The sequence below is a fragment of the Venturia canescens genome, chromosome 7 (genome assembly GCF_019457755.1).
Source record: "Venturia canescens isolate UGA chromosome 7, ASM1945775v1, whole genome shotgun sequence".
NCBI lineage: Eukaryota > Metazoa > Arthropoda > Insecta > Hymenoptera > Ichneumonidae > Venturia > Venturia canescens.
Window position 1 is genome coordinate 3,125,959 of NC_057427.1, and position 24,357 is coordinate 3,150,315.

Below are 24,357 nucleotides of genomic sequence, written 5' to 3' on the forward strand. Positions count from 1 at the left end.
CCACCTCAATAATACTATCATCAATACTTTATAACCGACCTTTATAAAAACGCTACAGCATCGCGTAGGCGTTATTACCAAGATGACAGAAACGATATTTACCAAGGATCATGACACGTACGAGATATCGAACGAGTGCACCATACCCGGAGCCACCATTCGAATGAAAAAGGGAAGAAAAAAGACACTGAAAACAGCTTATTTTTCTAACGAAATAATTTTTCTCCAATCGTATATTCTCGGTCACTTCGACGAACATATTTATCATTTTTTACATTTCCTAACAAGAATCGAGCTCGGTCAGAGCCACACCATCGTTGTGCGATGATTTTTCATTCGAATTGGGCTCAATGCCGAGTGTCTCGAAAATTTCACTATTTCGAGACACGATATCACGTAGAATAAAAACTAAACAACAACAACAACAATACAAAACAAACATTAAACACCGAATTTCGCATGTAACGAGCTGTTACAATAGTCTATAAATATATTAATATATATTTATATTCACACTCGATAATACGTCAAACGACACTGAACACAACAGCTTTTTGACTTTTTTTATAAACGCCAGATCCATTGTATACGACAAAGAAACACGCCCACACTCACAATTCTCTCTCATGCATAAACACACACAACACACACACGCACACGCGCGCGCGCGCATGATGAGTTTTAACGTAACGCAACTAAGAAATCCATTGAAAAAGTCACCACCCGATATACGAATTTATAAAACACATTGTATAAAGCAGCGAGAGCATATTTTCACCATAAAATAAAAATCGTCGAATTTTCATCCACCTCGTTCATCATCCAAGTTCAATCACGACAGAAACAAGAACAATGCAACAAACAGACAAACAAACAACTCGATATACACTTGAGCGTATGGGGAATACTTGCGAACAACGGATAACAGAATTTCGAAGGAAACTTAATCAATGAAACATCCGGAGAAAGATTAACAAATAAATAACAAAACAACAGGAACAACAACAACATCAACAACAACAACAACAACAACAACAACAACAACAGGGAAGAAATTAACATCACACTCAGCCGAGTAATCGTCGCAAGAAAAAAAGACATGCTAGGTTACTGTTATAGTTGATAGCGATAACGAAGAAAAACAAAAGTAAAGAGAAAAAAAAAGAATCAACAAACAAACAAACGTAGTCGTACTCTGTAGACTTAAACATCTAAGCCACTTAATTATATACTGTAAACGACTATACGATAGAGAGAAGAAAAAAACGATAAAAAATACGAAAAGGGTTAACCTTATACCTTATCACATAAACATACACTGTAAAACACTATACTATACTACTACTACTACTACTACTACTACTACTATTATAATAACAATATTAACTTGTGCATATTGACATATTATTGAGTCACATCATTAAAAAAAAGGAAAAAAAATCATAATACTCGATATATTCAAACTCGACTCGATTCATTGACACCCACACCATAATACTTTTAATACTTTTGAAAACTCCTTTCAATATACTTAATATTGAAAATGATTGTTTACTCTGCAGCGACAAATGATCGAATATATATTGACTCTTGCACTAATCGTTACACGAGACTCTGGTCGGGGATCTTATGAGAAGAGGAGAAAAGACTGAATAACATACAGACAAATAATCATTCATTCTACAATCAAAACTCTCTCTCCATATATTCTGCGAGTTATCTTTCTTCGGTTTTTTTTCCCACCTCTTTTTGCTTCGTCGGTATTTCTTCGACTCGTATTTCCACCTGGGAAGCAATAAAATCTTGATGGAAAAAAAGGAAGAATAAACAGAGGGAAAAAACTTGAGATGAATCACCCCCAGCTCGGAAACGGAAGTTCTGTGAGTCTCGGGAACGAAGGAGTGAGATCGATCGATTCACCTTACCGGCGAACCCTCACAGGCAGCATAATTTTGCAGTTACGAATGTGCAGCCCACACAATCTCGAGACAAACACCTCGAGACCTCGTGATACCTCGACACGAGCTAAACAAACATAACGAGTACAATTATAACGATTACGAAAGATAAGCTTCGTCCTCGGTAGAAAGTTGGAAGAAAATTGCCTTCTGACGAGAATTTTTCATTTAACATAGAATCTCATAGAAACAGGAGGAAATAACATTTTTTTCTTTTTTTTTCAGCTCACTAGTAAACGTTCCCTCGCGAATCAAGGTCACAGCCGAAATAAGCATAAACGAGTGCATCGCGAACTTTAATATTGTCGAACCATTCAAAATTATTCGCTCGTTAGCTCTCTAATTATTCGTCCAACACATGAAAAAGGCATAAAGAAGAATTAGCCCGGACACCTTGGGGCTCGCGACAAGTTCAAGGCTCAATGCCACGATTTCCACCGGCTTGTGAAAGTTGAAAAGTAGAAGAACCGCGAGTACACATGCACCCTCTTAAAACTTGAACGTTTTTAAAGAATGTGCTGTGTCTTTTTATTATTTTTACGTCAATTTTTTTTCTCGACTGGCATACCACGACGACAAGAGTTCTCTGGGGAAAAAAAACTCGAGGTAAAAGGTAAGAAATTGGAGTTTGAAGTCTTCGAGAGTAAAATTTATTCTCTTGCTTCGTTTTTGTCGTTGTTGTTGTTGTTGTAGTCTTTCATTTATTCAAATAACTATGTTTCATGTTCTATTATTTAATTGCATTGTATACATATCCATATAAGGTGTATGTAAAAATATAAAGGTCCTTATCGAAGAACTTCATCGTCGCATGCATCGAGGTTTCGAGGCGATTAGAGGGGAAAAAAAACTATTGATTTCCAGCAAATATATGGGAGCATGATAATAACGATGACAATAGCTTTTCAATACAGCGGATACGATGCAACGATGAAATTCTCTAATAACGCTTGGCTCGGAATACCAATATGGATGCTTTCATTGAAAGCGAATATATGCGTTTCAAGAGACTTCAATGCCCATTTTTTCTCTTCGTTTTCTTCTCCCCCTCCCGCTTTTTGCTAGCTTTTCTTTTCGATATTAAACGCAGCCACATTTTCATATAACTGAGAGGCCCGAATGGAGGTCAGCAAAATTTTTTTCCGCTATTGCTTCACAGCAATATTCCGAATTTAAGGAGCTTCAACGGGCACGTTCCATCCCACGGAGAGCTACGCTCGGTACGCCACCTGATATCCCCGTTTGGTCTCCACCCCGAGCCTCCAAGTCGTTGTTCGCTGCCTCGGAAGCTCTGAATCTCTTGTACTTTCCTGTATACGATTCAATATTCGTTTTGTATTATTTTCACTGTCAAAAGTACGGCTTCTTTTTTTATTTTCTTTCGTTTTTAATATTCTCATTCTTCACCTCAACGACGAACGAATGAATTTTTGTACTCACGGGCCAAACGAATCATAGTGACGCCCCACCAAATGCTCCAGCCCCATCCGACCAGACAGAAAAGTACAGTGAAGAACTGACTAACGCCGACGATGAGATTTACAACGAGGGCCCCGAACCTTGCTCTGGGCCCGGCGGTTATCGAAAATCTTGGTTGTCCAACGCACAACGTAAAAAAGCCACTCCACACGGTTCCTGAAATGAGCGTTGTTGAATAATCGTACTAAACTCCAGTCGATCGTCAAACAAATCGAATGCTCGATTTTTTGTCTTTTGTTTTACCAGATCCAGGTACGAGAACATTCCAAACGAGACAGAACCATGCGATGGGCACTGGAAGGCAGGGAATCGCTCCGCGCATCACGGAATTGTGCTCGACGAGAACTTCCGGTATTTTTGCTCTGTGCTCCTGCGTCAAATCGTTGTTTTATTGATCAAGCGATCCCAAAATGTTCATTCTTTCATGAAACGATTCAATGTCGTTACTCCTTCGATTATGTCGTATGAATTTTGTAAAATACGATTAATTACCATGGAAATAAAGCAATTAAAAATACTCGTTTTTCACGCCACCGACTACCCCGACCCCTTAAATGAGCAAACCATATTTTAGTTCGAGGTGACAATTGCAGCGGGGATCAGTCTAAAATAATCAATCCCACCGTAGCAGAATCCAAATTCCAAAATTTATTTATTCGGAATTCCAAAGTTTATCAATCCAGAAATTCATGATTTTATTCAAATTGCAAACTATTCAAGTATGCCGGGAATTGGAAGTTGAATTATTCGAGGGAAAGAGTAAAAAATAGCGACTCGCAATGAGAGATTGAAAAAAGGTATCGATGACGATCGTTACCTCGGACAGAGGTGGCGGTGCGACGCTCGTAAGACTATGTTTGGCACGTATGCTCCTCGTGGTTTGAGCCTCGGACCTATTGCAACATTTGCAGCACGAAAAGAGTCTTCCGCAAAGGGCACCGCATCTCCTTTCGGGTGGACAACAAGAAGCGCTCTCGACCGGTGTGATTCGAGCTGTGCGTCGACAGCATTGGCATTCGCGTAATCGAGTGCATCTTCGAGAATAAAAAACAATCGAAACGATGAAAACGATAATGAACGATCGATGAAAAGATCCTGGGAATAAAAATTTGATTTCATTCCAAAATTGATTCCAATAAAAAGTGTTTAGTACCTGCACGAATGTTTGAAGCTCGTCCACACTCGACTCAACTTGGAATTTCCAGGATGTTTCGAAGCTTCGGAATTCGGAGGCTCGTTTCGTTGCGCAGCTTCGGTTTGCCTCGGTCGTTCTCCCATCCAGGCCTGCCCTTTCTGATTCCTCCGACACCCGAGGCACCTCATGTTTGGAAAACGATCGCGAAAGCGGCTCAGAGATTTTCTAAATCTCCCGAGCCGCGTCTGGTCTTCCGGGAGCTCAGGACCCTCGGCGATGTCGAGAATACTGCATGTCAAACGCGAAGGACGAATATTAACTCCGAGGAATATGAATAAGGGTGCGGCGTTCCGTGCTCGAATGCCCCGCTTATGCTCGTTAGCTTTATTGAAACGAACTCACGGCCTGATGACTCTCGCACCCTCGAGGGTGTGGAACGACCGGATGAAGGCTCGATATTAAAACCCGAGAGTCGATCAAGCCCCGACGTTATAAAAGGTACGATTTTTAAAATTCATCTTTCAAAATAATAAAACCCCGAGGAAAAATCGAACTCGAGGTTGATACTTGCTCGTACTCGAACGTCCCCAAACTGCGTCATCGCACTATCGTTTTTACCACGAACGTAAAAATACAGGCATTTGTCTCCACCGATTTCAGCCAGTTTTCCATAGCTTCGAGGTTCCATTCTGCGAGCCAGAATGGGGGCACGTGCAGAAAAAAGCTCCGTCAATCCTCACCGCGATACAACGAATGATTGGGGGGTTCAAAAAATCCATAAAACTCCGAGTACAGAAAAAGCGAAGACACGGCGTGTGGAGTAGGAACAAAGAGGAATAAACAAAATGAGTTATTACGTACCCAACAGAATGAGGTTTCTTGGTGGAATAGCAGCTCCTTCGCCTCAATAATTGTATATACTTAAAGAAGTACATAAATATATGTCACATCCGCACGTGGCTCTCGGGAGGATAGAAAAAAAAGTACAAGTGTGTGTAGGGAAGCGCAAATTGAAAAAGAGAGGAAAAAATAAATCGCGCTCAAGTATCGAGCTCAAATAATCCAAGAGTGTGGACTCGTCGCAGCGAACTAGTTGAAGGGAGAGCCCGTAAATGAGCATCGGTTCGCCAGTCGTCCTGCTACTTAAAGATTGCAGGTGGCCCGAGTTGGCGGTTGGTCAGTCCAAGGGGACGAAGGGGCGGGAGTGGTAACGTACCGGGTCACGCAAAGATTTGCCTTTTGCATATAATCCATATACGCGCGTATATACGTACACACCGGCAGGACTCTCGCGTATTCTTAAACACACAGAAAATCTCACCTCGGCCCTCGCGCCCCCGCCCCCTGCCCCGAGACACGGGCCTTTTTGTAGAGTAAGAATCTCCGCCGAGGGGCTCCCCGAGAAAGCATATTCAGAAAAGCCATTTCATTCGTTATCGATCGATATTACAACCTTAGTTTTATATACTTCAAGGAACAAAGCTAACGTGTACTAAACACATTTACACCTTTACATTTATTCGCTACAGCACAAAAATGTGAAACGGAAAATTCGACTGATCCACTGTTGTTTGAGCTCTTCGAGGAGCGGGCCAGCAACCCCTTCGTTTTCACGCAATTTCTACAAAGCCAAAAGAATTTTTGGCTCCTCACGTCCCTTACAAGTAACCTCATTTTTTGAGATCGGATAACGCTTGGATAAGAAAAAAATGAGAGTGCTTTCGAGATTAAATTCCGAGGCTTTGGTCATTATGAATAGTCCGAGAAATCCAGCCACGTGCGTATCCCTCCTGAGTTTCCCTCCGAGTAAAAGAGCTTTCGAAAACAGTAGAACAAAGACGTTTCCTTCGCTCGGTTTTTCGCCCTCCCTCGCCCACGATCCCATGAGGCATCGAGCGGAGTTGAACACGGTGTAGTCAAACCCACCAAAGAATTAAGTTACCGGTTATAGAAATACGTCAGTGTGACTATTCGATGACCTTGGCCGCACGCGAGCATCCACACTCGACACACAATGCTTTTGCCGTTCCTTTGGCCTAGTGCTTCGCTATGTCGATTTTATACTTTCGTCCCTACCCCATTTCCTACGACGAGTAGAAGAACACTCGGGAGACGCGACGTGCGTCACGCCCTCGCCGCTTTTCGAGCGGACTAATAATTATTCTTAAAGTTCATTTAGAAATTCGATCCTCAAACCAAAGTTTCGTCGAATCTCATCGAAGTCCTACATTTCGAATTGATCTTCGGAGGATAAACTTAACGAGAAAATTACTCAATTGTAGAGCCCGAGGGCTTCGAATCGTTCGCACGAGATCCTCGAACGTCTTCCCTCATTTTCAACCCCCCCCCCCCCCCCCCCCCCGCCCCAAAACTTCCTACTCTCGTATACGGCGAGGCAAAACGACAAGTTGAAATAATCTCTCCTGGTAAGATGTCTGTCCACCGCGGAGAGGCTCGAAAAGTGCTTGCTTTTGCGCGTGATGGAATCCATAAAATTCTTTGTCACTGATACACTTTCTTGAGAAGCTTTGGCTAAGATGTAAATCGGAGTTAGCGATCGATAAGAGAGCTTCAACTTTGTCGAGCTGGTCTCGCGAGTGTACACACACGAAGGGGTTGCGAATATAAGAGTCCTGTGGCCAGCGCGATACGAGGTTCGAACCAACGTAGGTTTATAGTGGCCTCTCACACGAAGGGGTCAACGAACTCTGGACCTTACGACTCTCTCCCTCTTCTATAGTTACTCTATTTCTGCTACAGTCTCGTATATTCGAGTGCTTTCAAGAAGATATATATCTATACGGATGCTCGTGCGAGGTTCAAACCCTTTTCGCAGTGCTCTGTCACGCTCGCTTCCTTTCCAAACGGTCGTACAAAGTCTCTTGAGGATAGCCCCGGCGTATCGCGCTTTGCATAGTTTGTCTAGTTCTGGTCATCGCACCCTTGTCAAGTCTAAATCTTGCGGTGGGTGGCTTTTGTTCGGAGAATCAAAGTCTTTTAGTCCATTTGAAAAGGTGCTTTTGTAGCTCGGTGAGATTTTCTCTTTCGTCGCGCCGAACGGGTTCGATCGGTTTGAGAGAAATTTGAAGAAACTACGAGCATTCGAAATACTTACGCTGGCTCGCCATTTCTCTCGAGATGCATGACGTTCCCACTGAGAGTTTCGATCTCGTCGGACCTCTTCATGACGTGCATGCCCCTTTTCTCTCTGGCGGAGGAAACGCCCTTGACGGTATTGACGCTGACGCCGGTATCGGTGGATCTGACGCTGTCAGCGGAAACGGTGGACATCCCGTTGGATGATTTGAGTGAATTGTCGCTGCCCCGAGATTTATTGCTGTCGGCGTTCGTATCGTCGGGACGGACCGATGCGTTTGTTGTCGTCGTGACGGAGTTTTTCGAGGCGGCAACGTTCCTGGGAACAGTCGAATCGGCTTCGGGTCCATTTTTCGGATTGTCGGTATTCTCGCTGATCGAATTTCCAGCCGCAACAGTTTGCACGACGTTTCCGGCGGTCTCGGCTTTTCCAGAAATCGAATTCTCCACCGTCCTGATAGTTTCCGTCCTCCCACTTCCGGGAGGCTCTCTAGCAACGCTCTTTTGGTTCGCGTTACCAGTACCATTGGAATGATTACTCCGTGATCCAGGGTTACCCGATGGAAGTCTCGTCTCTCCTCGCCTACCCTCCTGAGCGCCGTTCTTACCGAGGAGATTCTTTTTCGAATTTCCGCTCGCTCCCACCAGAGTCTTTTCTCTCGATGCTTGTCCGTTGTTGGCCGCCGCATTGCTTTGCTCTTTATTCGGAGCCGATTTCGTCGTCGTTGGGTCCTCGAGCTTGGAAGCGTTCCTCTGGCTAGTGTTGTTAGCGAGCTGAGTCGTCGTCGAACTTCCCCCGGAGTCTTTCTCTCGAGCCTCATTTTTTTTCTCACCGCTCGATGTTCCCTCGTTTTTATTCCCTGTTTTCGTTGTTTTAGGGTTCGCGTTCTCTCCGATAACGAGCGATGAGAGGCCTGAGCTCGGCGAGGGCTCCAAGCTCCCCGGAGATGGTGTGCTCGTCGATTTTTTCTTGTCCCCGTTCTCTCGATCCTTTTCCAACATTATGCCGTCGATCTGGAGAGGCTGCACGGCCGTCGTCGTCGTCGTATTTACAACACTGGAAGTTCCAGTCGCTCCGGAAGATTGTTTCAGAAGGTCTATCAGGCCTAAATCGCTCTCGCGATTCTTCGACTCCGAGGGCGGCGTCTCGGCTCGAACGAGACTCGATTTTTCATTCTCCTTACTATTATCGCTACTTCCTGGAAGATTTCCATCGCCACTTGACACCGTTTGCTGCTCGATGACGTCGTTTTTGGCTTTGACAGCTCTCGCAGCAGGCTTCGGTGGATTTTTCGCAATGAAACGATTCGTTGGAAGATTCGCACCGTTTTTGGCGACGATCGAGCCCCGCCTGACCGGGATTTTCGTTCTCGAATCATCCTCAACGTTACTTTTCTTATCCTCGATGAACCTCCGTCCCCCTCTTATTGCGACCTTTTGGACCGGCGGTCGATCTTGGCTCGTGGTTCTTCTCCCATTCCCATTGATCTTCGGCACCGTCAGATTATTTCTCGTTTTCACGGGAGAAACTTTGGCAACGAGAGAATTGCCACTTCTGAAACGAGCAGCCGTCTCGTTCGGCCTCGTCGGCGTTCCCTGAATCGGTGAAAGATCCGGGGCTCTGAGCGAATGCCGCCGCGATACGTTGCCCCCCACGCTCAATTGGTTCGGGCCGTTGACAATTTTTCGCGGTACTTGAGCCCTCCTTCCGAATTTCGGAGACGCTTCTTTCGTCTCGTTGTTTTTCGAGAGGGACACCGACCTTCTTCTCGTCGGCTGCGGTATCAGACTTCGCTTCGGGCTATTTTGTTGCGAGACGGAAGCTTTCGGAGGGCAAAAAAAGATAATTGATTAAACCTCGTGACTTAAAATTTCCTACGCACAAAAAGTGCGCTTTCGCGCAGCTGCTACGTTGTCCGAGAAAGCTTGAGCGAATTAACAGTTTTTCGTTTTACCTCTTCTGTCGTACCGGCCATAAGCTCGGCCAGCCCGTTGCCGATTGTCCGGACTCTGCGGTCTCGACTGAGCATGCGGCAATGGTCCCTTGAAGCCGCGACCTCGAAAAGGTGAGACGCGTCCAGTGGGTAACAAGGTCGGCGAAGGACTTCTCGAGCTCGGTGTCGCCGGCCTCGTTTCCGCAATTATCACGAAACTGGAGCGTCTGTGAGCGCGCCCGAGGGCCGAGGAGGAGGGCACGACCTTGTAGGGTTCCGGTGCCCTCGGGGGCGGGGGCGGTGTGAGGGGCTCGAGATAGCGCCCTCCACCTTCGATGATGCGAAAACCTCTTCCTCCACCTGTGTCATTTCGCTCCACGTCGAAACGTCTCATCCTGCTCGGGAATGTAGGGGCAGCTGTCAGCCAGCTGCATATGACGTAACTTTGATCTCGAAATTTTCGATCTTAATTCATTCGTTCGGGGTGTGAAAATCCGTTAAATCCACCCGACCTTCCTCCCCCTTTCGCTTCCTCGCGTTCTCCTCTCTTTCTAGAACAATCAAATACTTTCATGAGCATATGCTAATCCTTAATTGCGATATTATCGCGTCTCGAGCGTCGTTACATCGCTTTACGGCGAGTACGAAAAAATTCATCCGCCCACGATTGCCATTTCGTTACTCCCTCATTTCCGAGAAAGCGTTAACTCGTTAGATTTCGAAAACCTGCAAATTTCATTCCATAAACACTCCCGTCATTTTCATCTTCTCATTTCAACCTAAATCGTAGCCTGCCTCGTACCCTAATTTCGAACTCTATTTACCTCGAAATTAAACCTACAAATTGTAACGACACACAAACGTGTTCATGCACACACACCATCGCTCCTCATTACTTTTATAGATTTTTCTTCATCCAGAAACGTACCGATCCACCCGACGCTGCGTCACCGACGCAATTTCTGCCGGCGAACAAATGAATACCCGTCATTTCTACGTTCCCGCTATACTTTACTCGCCCCCCACCCCGTATCGCCGCAGCAGTTCCGTGATCGTTTCTTCTACACGCTTTCGTGAACTTCGAGAGATGCTTTTATCTACATATATACAGATCTTCGCGTTTTTACGTCCACATACGAACGCCCTCTTGGTGTTTAGCGTGTTGGCAAGCACGTACGCTTGTTCCTGACTTACTGTTTAGACCGGTGAACGGAGTGAGCTCGTCACGGTAATTCGGACAAACCGAGAGAGCCAGCAAAAAGCCGAGATATATGCGCTCTTTACATAAAAGTTTCCAGCTCCTTCGATTTGGCCGGGTTACGTGGCCTGCTCACTTTCAAAACGGCGCTTGAAGTTGCTCATTTTACGAAATCGTTGCTAGTTTACAGGACGAAGTATCTCGTACACTGGAATCTTCAAAGTTCGGCTCGCGAGTCGAGCGGCTACTTAATAACGTTGAAGACAACAATTTTTTCGAGAAACTTCCAAGATTCTTTCGCCCCCCTTTTTTTTTGAGATCACAGTGAACGAGCTCATTTTTTTGACATCCCGATGACCGGGCCATTGATTTTCCGGTTCAAGGAATATTTTTATTCTCGATTTTCCCTGGCGCAATTAACATCTCGAACGATACCATTTCAGGGGCAATTTGCAGGCGCTTTTATCACCGCGCACATGGTCAGAATATTTCTCTTATTTTATTTTCAATAAAAATTCATGAGCGTTACCACCCTCTTCGGCATTTACGTGACGAATGCGTGTGTCACGATAACGCGAAACTAAATAAGACATATACAAATTGTACTTTCTCGTGAAACATTGACACGAAAACAAAAGGAACGGTTTGCACAGTATTATTATGGCTTTCGCGTTCTTATTCTGTTTTACGAGATCTACTCCAAGGGAAACTGTTGTGCTCCCCATTATCCTCATTATTTCACTTGTTTAGGAAACAAGCTTCGCCTTCGTCGTGGATAAGAAAGTTTTCAGTCCCGTAAACACAAAATGGATAGCCCGAAATCAGTTAATTTCGCTTTCTCAGTGTACTAAAAAACAAAGGGAAAAAAGCGCCTGGGTGGACTCGCAATTAGCAAGATTTGAGCGCATTCGAGAAAAGCGAGTCGTGCAATTGGGCATGTGTTATTAAACCGAGGTGTTACGGAAATGTAGAAGAGCGCGCAGGCTGAGATTTTTTAATGCAAATTTACGGGAGGCAGACACAAGTTCAGAAGTCTACTTGATATTTCAAGTGTGCGTGCCGTTGCTATCTTTTGCGCGGGTAAGCGCACTCTCGTCTTTATTTCACGCTCTCATAAATCGTGCTGAGGACGATTAATCGAATCTTCGCTAGAGCCCATCGCGATCGCGATGTTCCTGTGCGTTTTCAATTCAGAATGTTGTTGTTGATTTTTTCCTCATATTTTCTCGACATCGAAGGCACGAACCTTCCGCATATATTTGTGCATCTTGATCAATTAATTTATCTCGAAGATTTCCGGAATATTCTATCGTCATTTCCGCTTTAATAAGTTAGGTAAAAGATAAAAAAAACTTTTTAATTGGATCTATCGCGCTCTCGACGTCTACGATCGTACTCGCAGGATTTGATGAGCGTTCCTCAACGAATGCACCGAACGATTAATTCCTCCTTGAGAGACGAAATATAAAGATTCGTATGATTCTGGCTTTTTTGCGATTTTTCTTCTCATTCTAGCTTTAATGTGTTTTTAATTGCTCCTTTTTTTTCGAACGTAATGACATTCACGGAGGCAGAGTCTTCGGTGGCGAAAGGAGGCGGAGGCTCAAACAGGGCATTTGGAAGGCTCGTCGTAATAAATTTGGTCCGTCGAAGTGACCTCGGTTCTGTGACACACCGCCGAGGGATGGTCACCACAGAACCGACTGCAGCGACTTAACTATTTCTCACTCGTCGAGTTCCGCCCTCGGGAGAGACCTCTTCGAGACACAACACTGATTTACTGCGATCGTTTGTACCTGACGAATCAACCGGAAAGAGAAGCATCCAAGGGCTCGTAGTCGAAGAGGAAAAGAGAGAGTCTCCGAGGTGCGGGGGAGATTCGAGGAAGAAAATTGCGCGAAAACCTTTTCTCTAATGAGCCCTGAAGCGGTGTGCGCTGCGTACGTAAAATCGTCCGAACGATCTCACCGACTAAAATAGAACGCGAGTAACGTCAAAGGTTTTCCAGTACTGGCTGCATGGAACCTCGAGAGAAAATCGATCTCATTTTCGATTGCCAAAAAAGTTGCTTCGCTTGCCAGAGATCGCTGATTCGAACTACAAAACAACGGTGTGAAACCTCAACCTCGTTGCAGTTCATTGAATCAGTCTGATTTCAACGCTCGAACAAACGGAGGGACAAAAAACCTGCTAAAAACCGTTCGACCACTTCCTGCGGGCCATTGGAATCGAGGTGCCGCGGCGAGGTCATTGCATACGGAAGTGAAAACGAATATTTGCCAAATGGGAAAGAGGGCGATGGCTCACAAACATGTGGGATTGTGCAACGAACGTGTGTTAGATAATAAAAGTTCTTCGAGTCGCTGCATACGGCGCGCGATTTCTCAAAAAAATTAGGAGAATCCTACAATGAAAATTTCTCGGGAGCAACTTTTATAGTTCTATTTATTCTACAGCATGAGAAACGTGTGTTACACGATAACTCATGCGATAGTTGATCCTTATCGGGCGTTACGGTTTAATTTATTGCACTTTCGATGCCCAACCCCATCGCGCAGCTAATCGCGATTAGCAAACTGGACAAACTCGTACGCCGCTTCGTCGCATATACGTACGAATCCGAGTTGCTATACGCATCATTTGAAAATTAATGCGTCCGTACGAGGGTACGCACACGCGTGTTTGCCTTCAAATGATATTTCGTGTCTCCATAAGCATTTAAAATGAGAGTGCAAGGATGAATTTTACGAGGTGCACGTGTAAGCGTCGCGTGTGCAGGGCGATCCTCCAGAATCGATTACAAATCATCGCCTTAATAGGTACAACGATTTCGTTCTGAGAACAAAATAATTCAAGAGTCACGACATAAAAATCCGTGCCACATTAATTTTCTCATTACCGGCTAATTGATGCGTTCGCTTCGAGTGTACGTTTTTTCCTATTTAGATCGTACCTCGCGATCCTCTTTGATGTTCTCCACGATTCAGCAGCCCCTCCGCGCTTCTACTCTTATCAAGTTTTTCAATTATTCTCCCCACCGATCCATCAGACATCCTCTTTTTCTCCCCATCTTTATCTCCACCGGAGTATCTACTTGCGTGCTAAATTTAAGGACGATAGTTCAAGGTATTTTCCTATCAAAGAGCTCTTATTTTTGCTCCCTCGTCACACGCGCCGCGCACTCTCGCACGATGAATTTTACAGTTCGAAATATAATGATCCCCCGGCGGTGGCAGCGACGCGGGAGATTCTTATTTATTGAGGGATCACTAAAAATGGAGGAAAGGGAGAGAATAAATCTGAGGACAATGGGAGAAAGAGTGACGCGGTGTGTTGAGTCTGGAGGGATTTTTCCAACGTGCTGAACTCTCTCGATCGATCTTCCCAACGAAGCCTGCTCTCGGGCTTTTCTTTTTACACATAAATACACATTCGATGACAGAAAATCATTCACTCACATCATATTTCTTACCATAAATACCTCTCCGGCCTTCTGTCTCATAAGCTTTCCGCTCTTTATTTTCGTACGTTTAAGTTTAAAGTAGGCAGAAAATTCGACACCGCCGGATATTTGTTTTCAGTAGAAGCACCTGCAGCAAAAATACACAGTCACACTAGCCACACTGCACACGTAGACACACCATCAGCACGAACACACCAACGCCTCGGTTCCTTCAGAGCCGAGGCCGAACGTCTTCGCGTGAGCGCGAACGCGTTCTTACTGACTGACCCAAGCCCCCCCAAGGGCTACTACTACTGCCTACTCGCCTTGCCCGATGTTCAACGGACGCTTCCACTTTTACCGTGTTGCGTTGCCGTATTGTACGCGATACCTCGACGAGCTTTTCGTTAAAAGCTTTACAAATGTTGGCCGAAAAACGCTCGTCCTTATTCTTCGATGACGTATTTCCAATTACTCAATGCCGATTCTCGTGTGCGAATATTTTTATTTCTCTTTCCATGCTTCTTTCTCGCTGCATTCAAATTTCTTTTTTTTTCTGCAGAAATAAATATTACGACACGCACTCGAGCCATACGTCTCCTCGGGGGGCCTCCCCCTTTATGTCTCAATCCTCCTGAATATTTATACTGACACTGGAGCAATGCGGTAAATGTATCGAGAAAGGAAAATTTGAGAAACTTTGAACGCCAACTCCTCGGAGTCGATCCGTGAAATTTTACTCCCCTTTTCATTCGTTCGAATTGTTATCGAGAGAAAAATTCAAAAAACCTTCAGGAGCTACCCCCGCCCAGCCTCGCCGGAAGTTATTTCTCGACAATCGAGAAGTTTTTCATCAAAATTAGTTGGTAAGAGAAGTTATCTTGACTCGAGTTCGATCGACTACGTCGGGTCATTTCTTACGGAGTATACTGGTTCCGATACTCGAGCCACCTCTTTGTTCGTAACTCCAAAATTGAGTTTCAAACTCGAAATTTGTGCTCTCGATAGCCGAACGAAAAATCACGTAAAAAGTACTCGTTTCGACAGTTTCATGAAAAAATGTAAGAAATCGTCGATCCTTTTTGATTCGATCATTCGCCTTTACTCGCGTAAACCAAAACTAACGTCAAAAATTGCACCGAAACCGTCGATTTTGACCTCTGAATATAGGAACAAGATTGAAGTCATTAATTTAGTCTGCTGTCCCCGAAAGTATATATCTGGGTCGTAGGAAAAAAAAGAAATACAACTATATATTTATATATCCGTGCGTAATCTCGACCTTCTATCGTCGACGATATAGCGTTTTCGTCGTACTTGAATAACTCGGGGGACTCCTCTATACAGTCGGGTCACCCTCGACGCTGCGTGAGCCTGCTCCTAAGAAATCAACGCTCGTTCGAGTAGTACGAAGGTAGTTTGTTCGGACGTTCGATTTTGCTGTTCCGAACCCTCCGAGCTTTTCGATCAAATCTTTACAATAATGTTCGAAGGAGCATCATAATCGATTAAAAATGGAGTATTTATAGATTTGAAAATAGAAAATTCTGTCGCTGGCAATTCCTGGCAGGAAGACCGATAGCGACGCGAAATGTGAAATCTTGAAATAACACCGTGCGACCTCGCAGATTCGGGTCACAAGTCAAAGAACTATTTCCAATTTATTGCTACTCCGATTATGTTAATTCGGATTCAGAATTACTGGAGATTCTGAATCACCGGTCCGTGAATAATCACTAAGAAAAACACACTCATAAGTCAAAGCAGATTTGCACTGGAGTCAGCATATTCTCACTGCCTCCGAGATGTTTTCAAACTCGGAACACATTTGAGAGTCGTGCACAAAAACTTCTGACAAAAAACGCTCGGAAAAGTTGCTTAAATCGTCAAAAGGACTGCGATAATAGATTTTCTTCGATTTTAAATCATTCTTTCATTATTTTTTGACAATGAACAAGCGTTAAAGATAATTCGAATTCATAACAGGCATTTCGTGTTTGAAATAATGAATCGAGACATCGGTAGGGCTCGGAGTAGAATTTATATCGCGACAATTTACCTGAAGTGCACTCGGAGTTTAAAGTATATGTACAAGCGTATTGGCTCAAGTCCAAGCAGCCGGATATTAAGTGCGAGTCTCGCGGGCGAGGGCAGTTGTGAACTATCGCGAGTACACTCGCTCGGCTATCGCCGCGCTGATTCGCCCTCTCGATCTTGCATACACGCGGTTTAAAAGTCTCCCAAAGCAAAGGAGACTAACGAGCCGAGAGGTAAAGGAGAAGAAAAAGTAGGCGAGGCTAGTTCCGTTGGTTCGTTCATTAAGCCGTCGAAGGCTGGTCGGCTCCAAATTATTGGAACATTAGCTTGATTGAACAAAAATGGGCACGGCTGATATTCCTTCTCTCTTATAATCCATCCGACTCGTATCGATCATCTGACCTTCTATCGTGCTTCGATCTGCATATGAAAAAAAAAAAAAATAGACAAACAAATGCGAAAAAAATCAATCTTACAAGGAAGTAAATAAACTCGATAAATCGAGGATTTCATTAATTAGGATTCGAGGGGGAATATCAGTGTGAAAATAAAAAGTGCTTGGGCGCAAAAGAGCTTCTGTAAGAACTTTTTTTATATCAATATTTAAGTTACATCATTCAATTTTATCCTCTCGAAACTTCAAACGCGTTTTTCTCCGATCCATGTTTTTTGACCTGGTTGACAGCACAACTCTGTCAAATTTTGTCCAATCGACTTGATTCAAATTTTTAAATTGTTTATCTTTTTTATTATTGACAATTTACTAAACAAAAATTTGTGTAAAATTCGAATTTTTTTCAAATGGCCGCCATTTTTTTCTTAACAAAATTTTCAAATTTTCTACGATGCTGCGATAACTGTACTATTATAATTTAATAATCTTTTTGAATTTTTCATTTCAGATGCTTGTCGTGGTACTTGTGCTGTCAACCGTCGAGGAGTCTTTTTTGAGACGCCATTTCGCGACCGCTCCTCCTCTGCTTAATAAAATGTACTAAAAATAAAAAAATCAAAATTCCTAGTATACTTCATTACGTCAGTAATTAATATACAAAATTTCAAATAATTTTATCAAGCAGTTTTCTCAAAAAAAAAAAAAAATCCTAAAAAATACCTCATTTTTCAGCCACTCACACTGACATTCCCCCTTAAAAGCTTTACACACAACCGTACATCGTTAATGAAATATCGATTGGCGATGGGTTGGTTCAAGTAGTCAAAAAAAATCGATTTTTAATGTTCCAATCTCTGGACTGTGTTTGCTGAGTGTTCGAAGGACTATTGGAATGTCATTTGCAAGCTTCCAACAGTATTTAATAATAATATTATCCTCTGACTTTCCTCACATTGAAATAAATAAGGAATAATTAAATTTTATCCGGTGCAGGAAAGCTTTACGAAATCAGAATAAAATGATAGATTGCGCACGCGTAAAAACAACGAAACACGTTGAAATATATTTCTTTCCTTTTATTCATTTTTCCTCCGTATATACAGTTATTATTTGTTATTATAGTAGGCGTTGTCAAACGACGAATAACAAGATCTCGTTATACGTCTCCGGAGCTATTCGATAACGCATGTATACGCCGTTCAGAGTGCAATCCCTTTTCCTCGCAGTCTGTACGATTCGAATGAATTGCTGATAAACGTTCTATACTTTATTTTCTTAATCTTGATCTTTTTCGTCTGTGCGACAATAAATAAAACGCGCTTGGCGTACTATGGTATATTTGTTTCCCAGGGAGGTTTGTAACGGAGTCAAAAATGTTGCGACATTAAAATCATCATTTCCTCGAAATGCAACGAAATTACGATTTCTTCGAATCTCAACTACGAAAATTGGTCAATTTTACATTTGAGCACTCGATTAGAATTAGCAAACAAAACGATTCTAAGAACCAAATAAATCGAATCGAAAAAACACACTTTTCGTTGCAGCTCAACCGCATGTGAACTTCAATGCCATAAAATATTTGACTTTCGTCGCAGATTTTCATATCCTTAAATCTTACCGATAACAAATATACGACTTTGGTACTTTTCGGGGGGCAGGGAGGGGGGGGGGGGGGGAGGAGCCAGGAAGGAAGGATTCAAAACGATCTTCTCTAAAGATCATTCCTCATTTTTCCAACGTGGAAAAATGCAATATCGTATTATCATATCTCACTCTTGATCTTCAGATCTCACAAGCTAAACGTTCTCTTCTCCAGCATATATGAGAATTGACTTTGCAAATACACCATTCGAACTATACACGTACGATAGAATTTCATAGAGTTCAGTATGTATATTTACAGGCTACATATACCCACGTATGTATATTGTTTAATACTTCCAGGAGTATACGTCTAACTATATAAGGAGGCACGACAAAAAAATGTCAATTTTTTCATCGAATTTGGCGACCTTCCATACATTTTTTGCAATACCTCTTTATACATGAATATTTATTCGTAAATATACCTATAAAGTCGAGCGTAGTATTGTCATTACTGTGATAAATGCACAAACAGATTAAAACACATTAAGATAGAGGGAGGGGGGGTAATTAGGATGAAACGAAAATGCGAGGTGCTTGGAACGAAAAAAAAAAACGAAGATTGTTCGAAAAAACAAAAAATTTAAATTTTGTCAAGTCCTTGCGATGAATCAATCTTTTTCGATAAAGTATATATCGATTTTTAAAAGTTTATCGCGTCAATGAGGTATCTTGGCGAGCAAAGGGATAAAATTCGGAAAAAAAATATTGACGAGAAATTTTTGTAAACTGAATAAATTAAACTGTAATATTTGAAAAATGTGCTAAATCAAAAATATTACTGAGAAGCTTGGAATAAGAAGAGCATGAAACTCAGTAATAAATATTGAAGATCGGAGGATCCCGAAGCTCGTGTGAAAATTCGGATTGAAAAAGAATCATTTCTTTTTTCTTATATTTTTCCCAACAAGCTACCGGTTGGTACGAATCACACAGGATTTATAGTCGATTAATAGCTGAGGCTTCGTAACAGATGGGATTAACACTTAAATTTCGTTAACAAGCTTCGCAGCAGGCGGTTTAGTACTTTTTCTGTCTCGGAACTTTTGTTTGCTTTTTGTTTTTTTGAAACTCTGCATGATTTATTTCGCTGAGCGTAAAAATCTCGTAGGCCGCGGTGCATGTCCGATGGATCGTCTTAATTTTTTTTCGATTTTTATAACAAACACATATTGTTGTCCGATTATAATCCATACAACAGATCTGGATATAGTAGAGCTTTTTTCTTAAGCTTATTATCGAGAAGCACGGTACGATTAAGTTTCCAATAATATTTTAGTGGCTTCAAGGATCTTCAACCTGCAAAGTCACAGCCTAAAGTTGCGTTCCCTACGATGACGTACCTCACGTTTTTATCATACCGTCCGTCGAAAGAGACTGGAAAAAAAGAATCTCTTTTCCTTACATTTGGGAAGCACTCTCTTAAACTCCGTTTAATTAATTTTACGTTTTATCTCGTTAAACGTTTTCCCGTCGAGATCGTCGAACAACGACCTCCAACGTTGGTTTCTTTCTTTCTTCTTGTACAATCGTTTTCTACATCGGACTAAACTTTTGGTTGTGATTTTATAGGTCAAATTTCCTCGAATAGAAATTTGATTTTCATTTTCCTCAATTTTTTCGGCATGCCTTCCCTGAGGGATTATCTTTTTGATTAAAACGAACGTCACCGTTGGCAACAGATCGGATTAAAACTCGTATAAACGTGAGATTTAAAACAACGACGATCGAGTTAGATTAAGGACCCGATTACTAACTATCGTCCCATTAATGCGATTACAAACGATTATATTTTCATGAAATAACCCAGGAGTCGGTTCCTCCATTCGTATCACCAAACGAACATCAACTCTTTTGGAGTTTTGCTTCAGATGATTACTCTTGCACTCAGCTTTGTTGAGTTTGATATGGCCGTGAGTGACGTCGAGCTCGACATGGATGAATTACTTTCCGATAGACTCTATTTTTCGCGGGAAAATAAATGTAAATTTATGATGCAAAAGTATTTTCCTCTCTTTCAAGGGAAATAATCTTTTTGAAAATGAATGATTTCTAGATAAAATCATACAAAGCCTATGGCGCCATATTATAAACTCTCTCGAAATATAATGAAAAAGTAGAATTTTTATATTCAACCTCTATTATTTGGGTTTGTCCTGTAATTTTTGTACGTGAACTCTACGATGATCTTTTCGATACTTCTCGATGGTGAGATCGGCGCTGTTCGGCCCGGATAATCGAAGTGAAACGGGATCGAGACTGGCGGCAAGTTTCAAATAAATTTCTTCCATCTCTTTGGTTATTTTAACCTCGTAATTTGGATCGTTTTTGTCCTCGGGCACACGGGAATTTTCAACCGAATTGTCGTTGGTGTTGCAAGGCTCGAAAATAATGAGATCTTCGATAAGCCCGGCGTCTTGAGGAGCGTCGTTGTGTCTCGAAGTGTTTCCAACGTTTCTCGAGGCATCGGCGAACGGATTATCGAGAGATTTGTCGCCAGATGCTTCGACGACGATTTCATCGAGCTTCCTCATCTTCTCAAGTGGGAGAAGAGGATTTTGAACATCCGTGCTCTCGTCCATCTCGATTTTAACGAGTGTGTCATCTTTGCTGACTTCGACGATTTGAGTTACTTTCTGTCGAGAAACATTGTCTCGCGAGTCAAGAGGTTTTGAGGTTTGCTCGTTTTTTCCGGCGCTCACTGACGATTGGACCCATTCGGCGACTCTTTGTAGCTGGGTGTTATCGGTTGTAGCTACCATGGGAGAATTTTCCTCGCTGGATGTTGACATCGATCTGCCGGACCGCGTGGATTTAGCGACGTGAACGAGGGCTGTGTTTGGCCTGTTCGTACCGCTGGTGTAAAGGACAGTTTGATAATGACCAACGTTATCGAGAAGAATATTTTTCGAGCCTGGTGTCACTCTCATGAAACAATTTCTCGGTCCGATCGAGCGTTCTTTGCAGTTCGATTTTGAGTTGTTATTCAACAAGCGTTTGTCATTGATTGTGTGAAGAGCGTCGCTCGAGCTACTCGATTGATTTGAGGTCGAAATAACGACGCTGTCGCTGCTGAAGCTGGGACTAATCGCGACTTCGGTTTGACCGAAATCCTTGACAGTCGTTGAATTAACAGCGTTTGTAAGTTCGATCAGGGTCATTTGTGGTTTATTTATGTTTCCGGTGGTCCTATCGTTTCTCCATACGCGATCATTTATCACATCGATCTCCGTATCGGCGCTACGTTTATCGTTATCATTTGCCTCATTGCCGATCGATTGGGTTCTCGCGTTCCAACCGCTCTTCCATATTCTATCGTTTATTATATCGATGGGGCTGAGTTCCTTCGGGATCTCATTGCAAACGTTATTTTTTTCGCTGACGCAATTATCCGTCGTGGTTTTTTCGAATTTTTTCCAATGATCCGGAAGACTCGCCCTCGTGTCCCCATCGATCCTCTTGCTCAAACGCGTTTGCTTGTTTTTATTTAAGTTCGCTTTGCACAGTAGTGTCGTTCGATCGCTGCTAATTTGAGGTAATTTTTGCTTCGTTGCGTTGTGCTTCTGTACCGTCGTCACTTGACGACCCAAACGCAAATGTCCTTCGCTGTTATTGAAACTCGGGCTTAATTTCGTATTCGCGTTTGTTAAATTATCAATATTACCTATTTCTGTACGACGACGCGAAGATTTCGTCTCGCTTATGTGTCTAAAAGTAGTTGGATTACTCGTTGTTTCAACTTTACCTTGAGTATCCATTTGTTTACTGTTGAGAGTCTCGCTAATATCACGATTGCTCGATGACTCGATCGAGTCTCCTTCACCACAAAAACGAACGTCCAACCTGTCCAAACTCGCTTGAGTCTCCGAATCTATCATTAAAATTGCCCGATGACACGTACAACTGTTGCAGTGCTTCGCGAATATTCTCTCCCGTTCACGATCCTCTAATACTTTTGCCATTATAGCCGCCGATACTACATCAACCGGAGGCTTCGAATCGTCACTCTCATCGTCGCTATGCTTCTCCACATTCGCTTTTGTTATATTGTAGACCATCGCCGTCGGTGGGAACGTCGATATTGGCACGGTTATACTTTTAACGTCGGGCGGCGAGACGTCGCTCGAACGCCGCTTTTGAGCTACGTACATTCGTACTTTTGCCTGAACTTCGGACGGTAACTATAAAAATACAAAACATTATGACGATTCATGCGATTCTTCGAAAAATTAATGACAAATCGTTTTAGGGACGACTGAATTTCTTTTGATTTTTTGTAAATTTCTATGGACTAAAGTTTTCCAGGAATGAATTTCAAGCACAATCGTCTATAGCATACAAATGGATAAATATAATAATCACGTACCGAATCGTATTTTTGTCCAACAAAGTTGGATGGTTTGCACTGCAGCAATTGGATAGCCAGATTAACATCATTTCTGTATTTTTCCTGCAAAATAAACACGACCATGAATTTCAATATTGAATTCACGAACAGTAGAAAATCCTGAATGAGTAATTGGAGTAGAAACAAACAAGAAAATTTTCGAGCGCAGCTTACATTGTCCTGGGTAAGACGATGTATAGTATAATTAGCATCGGCTAAACGATGCGACAGAGTAGCAATGTCTTTGGCGAAGGCACCTTTTTCAGTCTCGCACTTATCGACGATCCTTAGCAATTTGTCCTCCAAATTTTGATTGACTTTTTGAACCCTTTTGTGAGCTTCATAAAGTCGCGAATATTTTTCCTGCCAAATTCTCAATTCTTCTTTCATCGAGGCCAGCTCGCCATTCGGAAACTTGTCAGCTTCATTCAAAAATTGTGTTTCCATCTTAACGATATGACTATCACGTTCTATTAAACGCTGTCGGAGATTCTCTATCTCCGCATGGAGATGCATGTCCGTGTGTGTCTCATTGTTTTTTGTGCATTTGGCGCAAACGCATCCACATTCCTAGGAGATTACAAAAAACAAAAATTGAATAGTAATTCATAATATTTTGGTTATGAATTGTTGTCTAGCATATTATATAAATATATGTATACACGGGTCCAGATTTATGATATAGATAGGCAGATGTGCAATCTATAACCTATATAGTTCGTGAAAAATCCGCGTCACTCACCTCACATTTTCCAGCCATCGTAGAGGTAATTAAAAAAAATAATAAAATATTCACAATCGGTGACACGTCGTCGTGATTGAAACTTCATAACCCACTTGTCGTTTCACACTTGATATGCGAAATAAATATACTTTCACGTTTTATCAAGGGCTTTCCATCTCATCATCTCATAGACTGTCAAACATGGCTCCATTTTTTTTCCATCTTCACTTTCCTTTGATTTCGTCGATCCGTCGATCTTCACGATGCTTTAAACAAATGTGCACGACGCGAAATGACAATTAACCCCACCACTTATGTTTCGTTTGCGTCTTACGGTTGAAAAACAAAAAAAAAAACAATAAACGATAAGAAATCTACGATAACGCTTGTCAGTGAACGTGATACTATAAAAATTTTAACTGCTAACTCCCCCGAGTCGAAATCAACGCGATTACGCTCGACGACGTGGCCTCGTCACTTTTTACATCCTGTAAGACAAGAAATACCACAGTTCTACGAAGAACCACGAGGAAATTTTGTCACTTATTATTTTTATTCCTTTTCTTTTCCTTATTTCTTTCTCACGTTCTCATGTCGCTCATGTCTCATCGACGCACACCATCACGGCGTGTGAGTCAATTCACTATCTCTTTCACACTTCCTCGACGAAATTCGCCGCATATAGTACGATCTGTTGCCACGTACTGTCGCTACTCCAATTGATAGATCCGTTTGCAGCAACATGAATAAAACAAGAAAATAATTTCCTAAAACGATGAAAATGATCTAGCGTTTTGCGACTCTATGTAATCATAATTGTTTGAGTTTACTCTTTATTCAATACAAATAATCGCCGGTGATACTAAATAGTTGGTAAAACAAAAGAAAGTATCGCAGCTCTGATAATGCACATAAAGGGGCGCTCT

At 42.5% G+C, this 24,357-nt stretch overlaps 2 protein-coding genes across 2 annotated transcripts; both read right to left on the reverse strand.

The window, feature by feature from the left end:
• Positions 1–2,592: 2,592 nt before the first annotated feature.
• Positions 2,593–16,606, reverse strand: stum (stumble). Its single transcript, XM_043424747.1, has 8 exons — positions 14,273–16,606; positions 9,624–10,153; positions 7,688–9,491; positions 4,591–4,860; positions 4,255–4,471; positions 3,681–3,807; positions 3,399–3,593; positions 2,593–3,268 (listed from the first exon to the last, which is right to left on the reverse strand). The coding sequence occupies exons 2-8, from the start codon at positions 9,994–9,996 to the stop codon at positions 3,141–3,143; spliced, it is 3,114 nt and encodes a 1,037-aa protein (XP_043280682.1). The 5' UTR covers positions 9,997–10,153; positions 14,273–16,606; the 3' UTR covers positions 2,593–3,140.
• Positions 16,607–17,728: 1,122 nt separating this feature from the next.
• Positions 17,729–24,256, reverse strand: LOC122414007 (uncharacterized). The gene is made up of 4 exons (XM_043424748.1): positions 23,450–24,256; positions 22,882–23,277; positions 22,687–22,770; positions 17,729–22,501 (listed from the first exon to the last, which is right to left on the reverse strand). The coding sequence occupies exons 1-4, from the start codon at positions 23,465–23,467 to the stop codon at positions 20,462–20,464; spliced, it is 2,538 nt and encodes an 845-aa protein (XP_043280683.1). The 5' UTR covers positions 23,468–24,256; the 3' UTR covers positions 17,729–20,461.
• Positions 24,257–24,357: the final 101 nt, after the last annotated feature.

What these genes read in the sequence shown, in the direction of transcription:
- LOC122414007 (XM_043424748.1), bottom strand. An exon ending in ATCGTCTTACCCAGGACAAT is followed by an intron (nt 22,771 to 22,881) that starts GTAAGCTGCGCT and finishes TTTATTTTGCAG; the next exon opens with GAAAAATACAGAAATGATGT. An exon ending in TTGGACAAAAATACGATTCG is followed by an intron (nt 22,502 to 22,686) that starts GTACGTGATTAT and finishes GTATTTTTATAG; the next exon opens with TTACCGTCCGAAGTTCAGGC.
- stum (XM_043424747.1), bottom strand. Translation starts at nt 9,996, where the DNA reads ATGAGACGTTTCGACGTGGAGCGAAATGACACAGGTGGAGGAAGAGGT. An exon ending in TGTTCTCGTACCTGGATCTG is followed by an intron (nt 3,594 to 3,680) that starts GTAAAACAAAAG and finishes CGCTCATTTCAG; the next exon opens with GAACCGTGTGGAGTGGCTTT. An exon ending in CACTATGATTCGTTTGGCCC is followed by an intron (nt 3,269 to 3,398) that starts GTGAGTACAAAA and finishes AATCGTATACAG; the next exon opens with GAAAGTACAAGAGATTCAGA.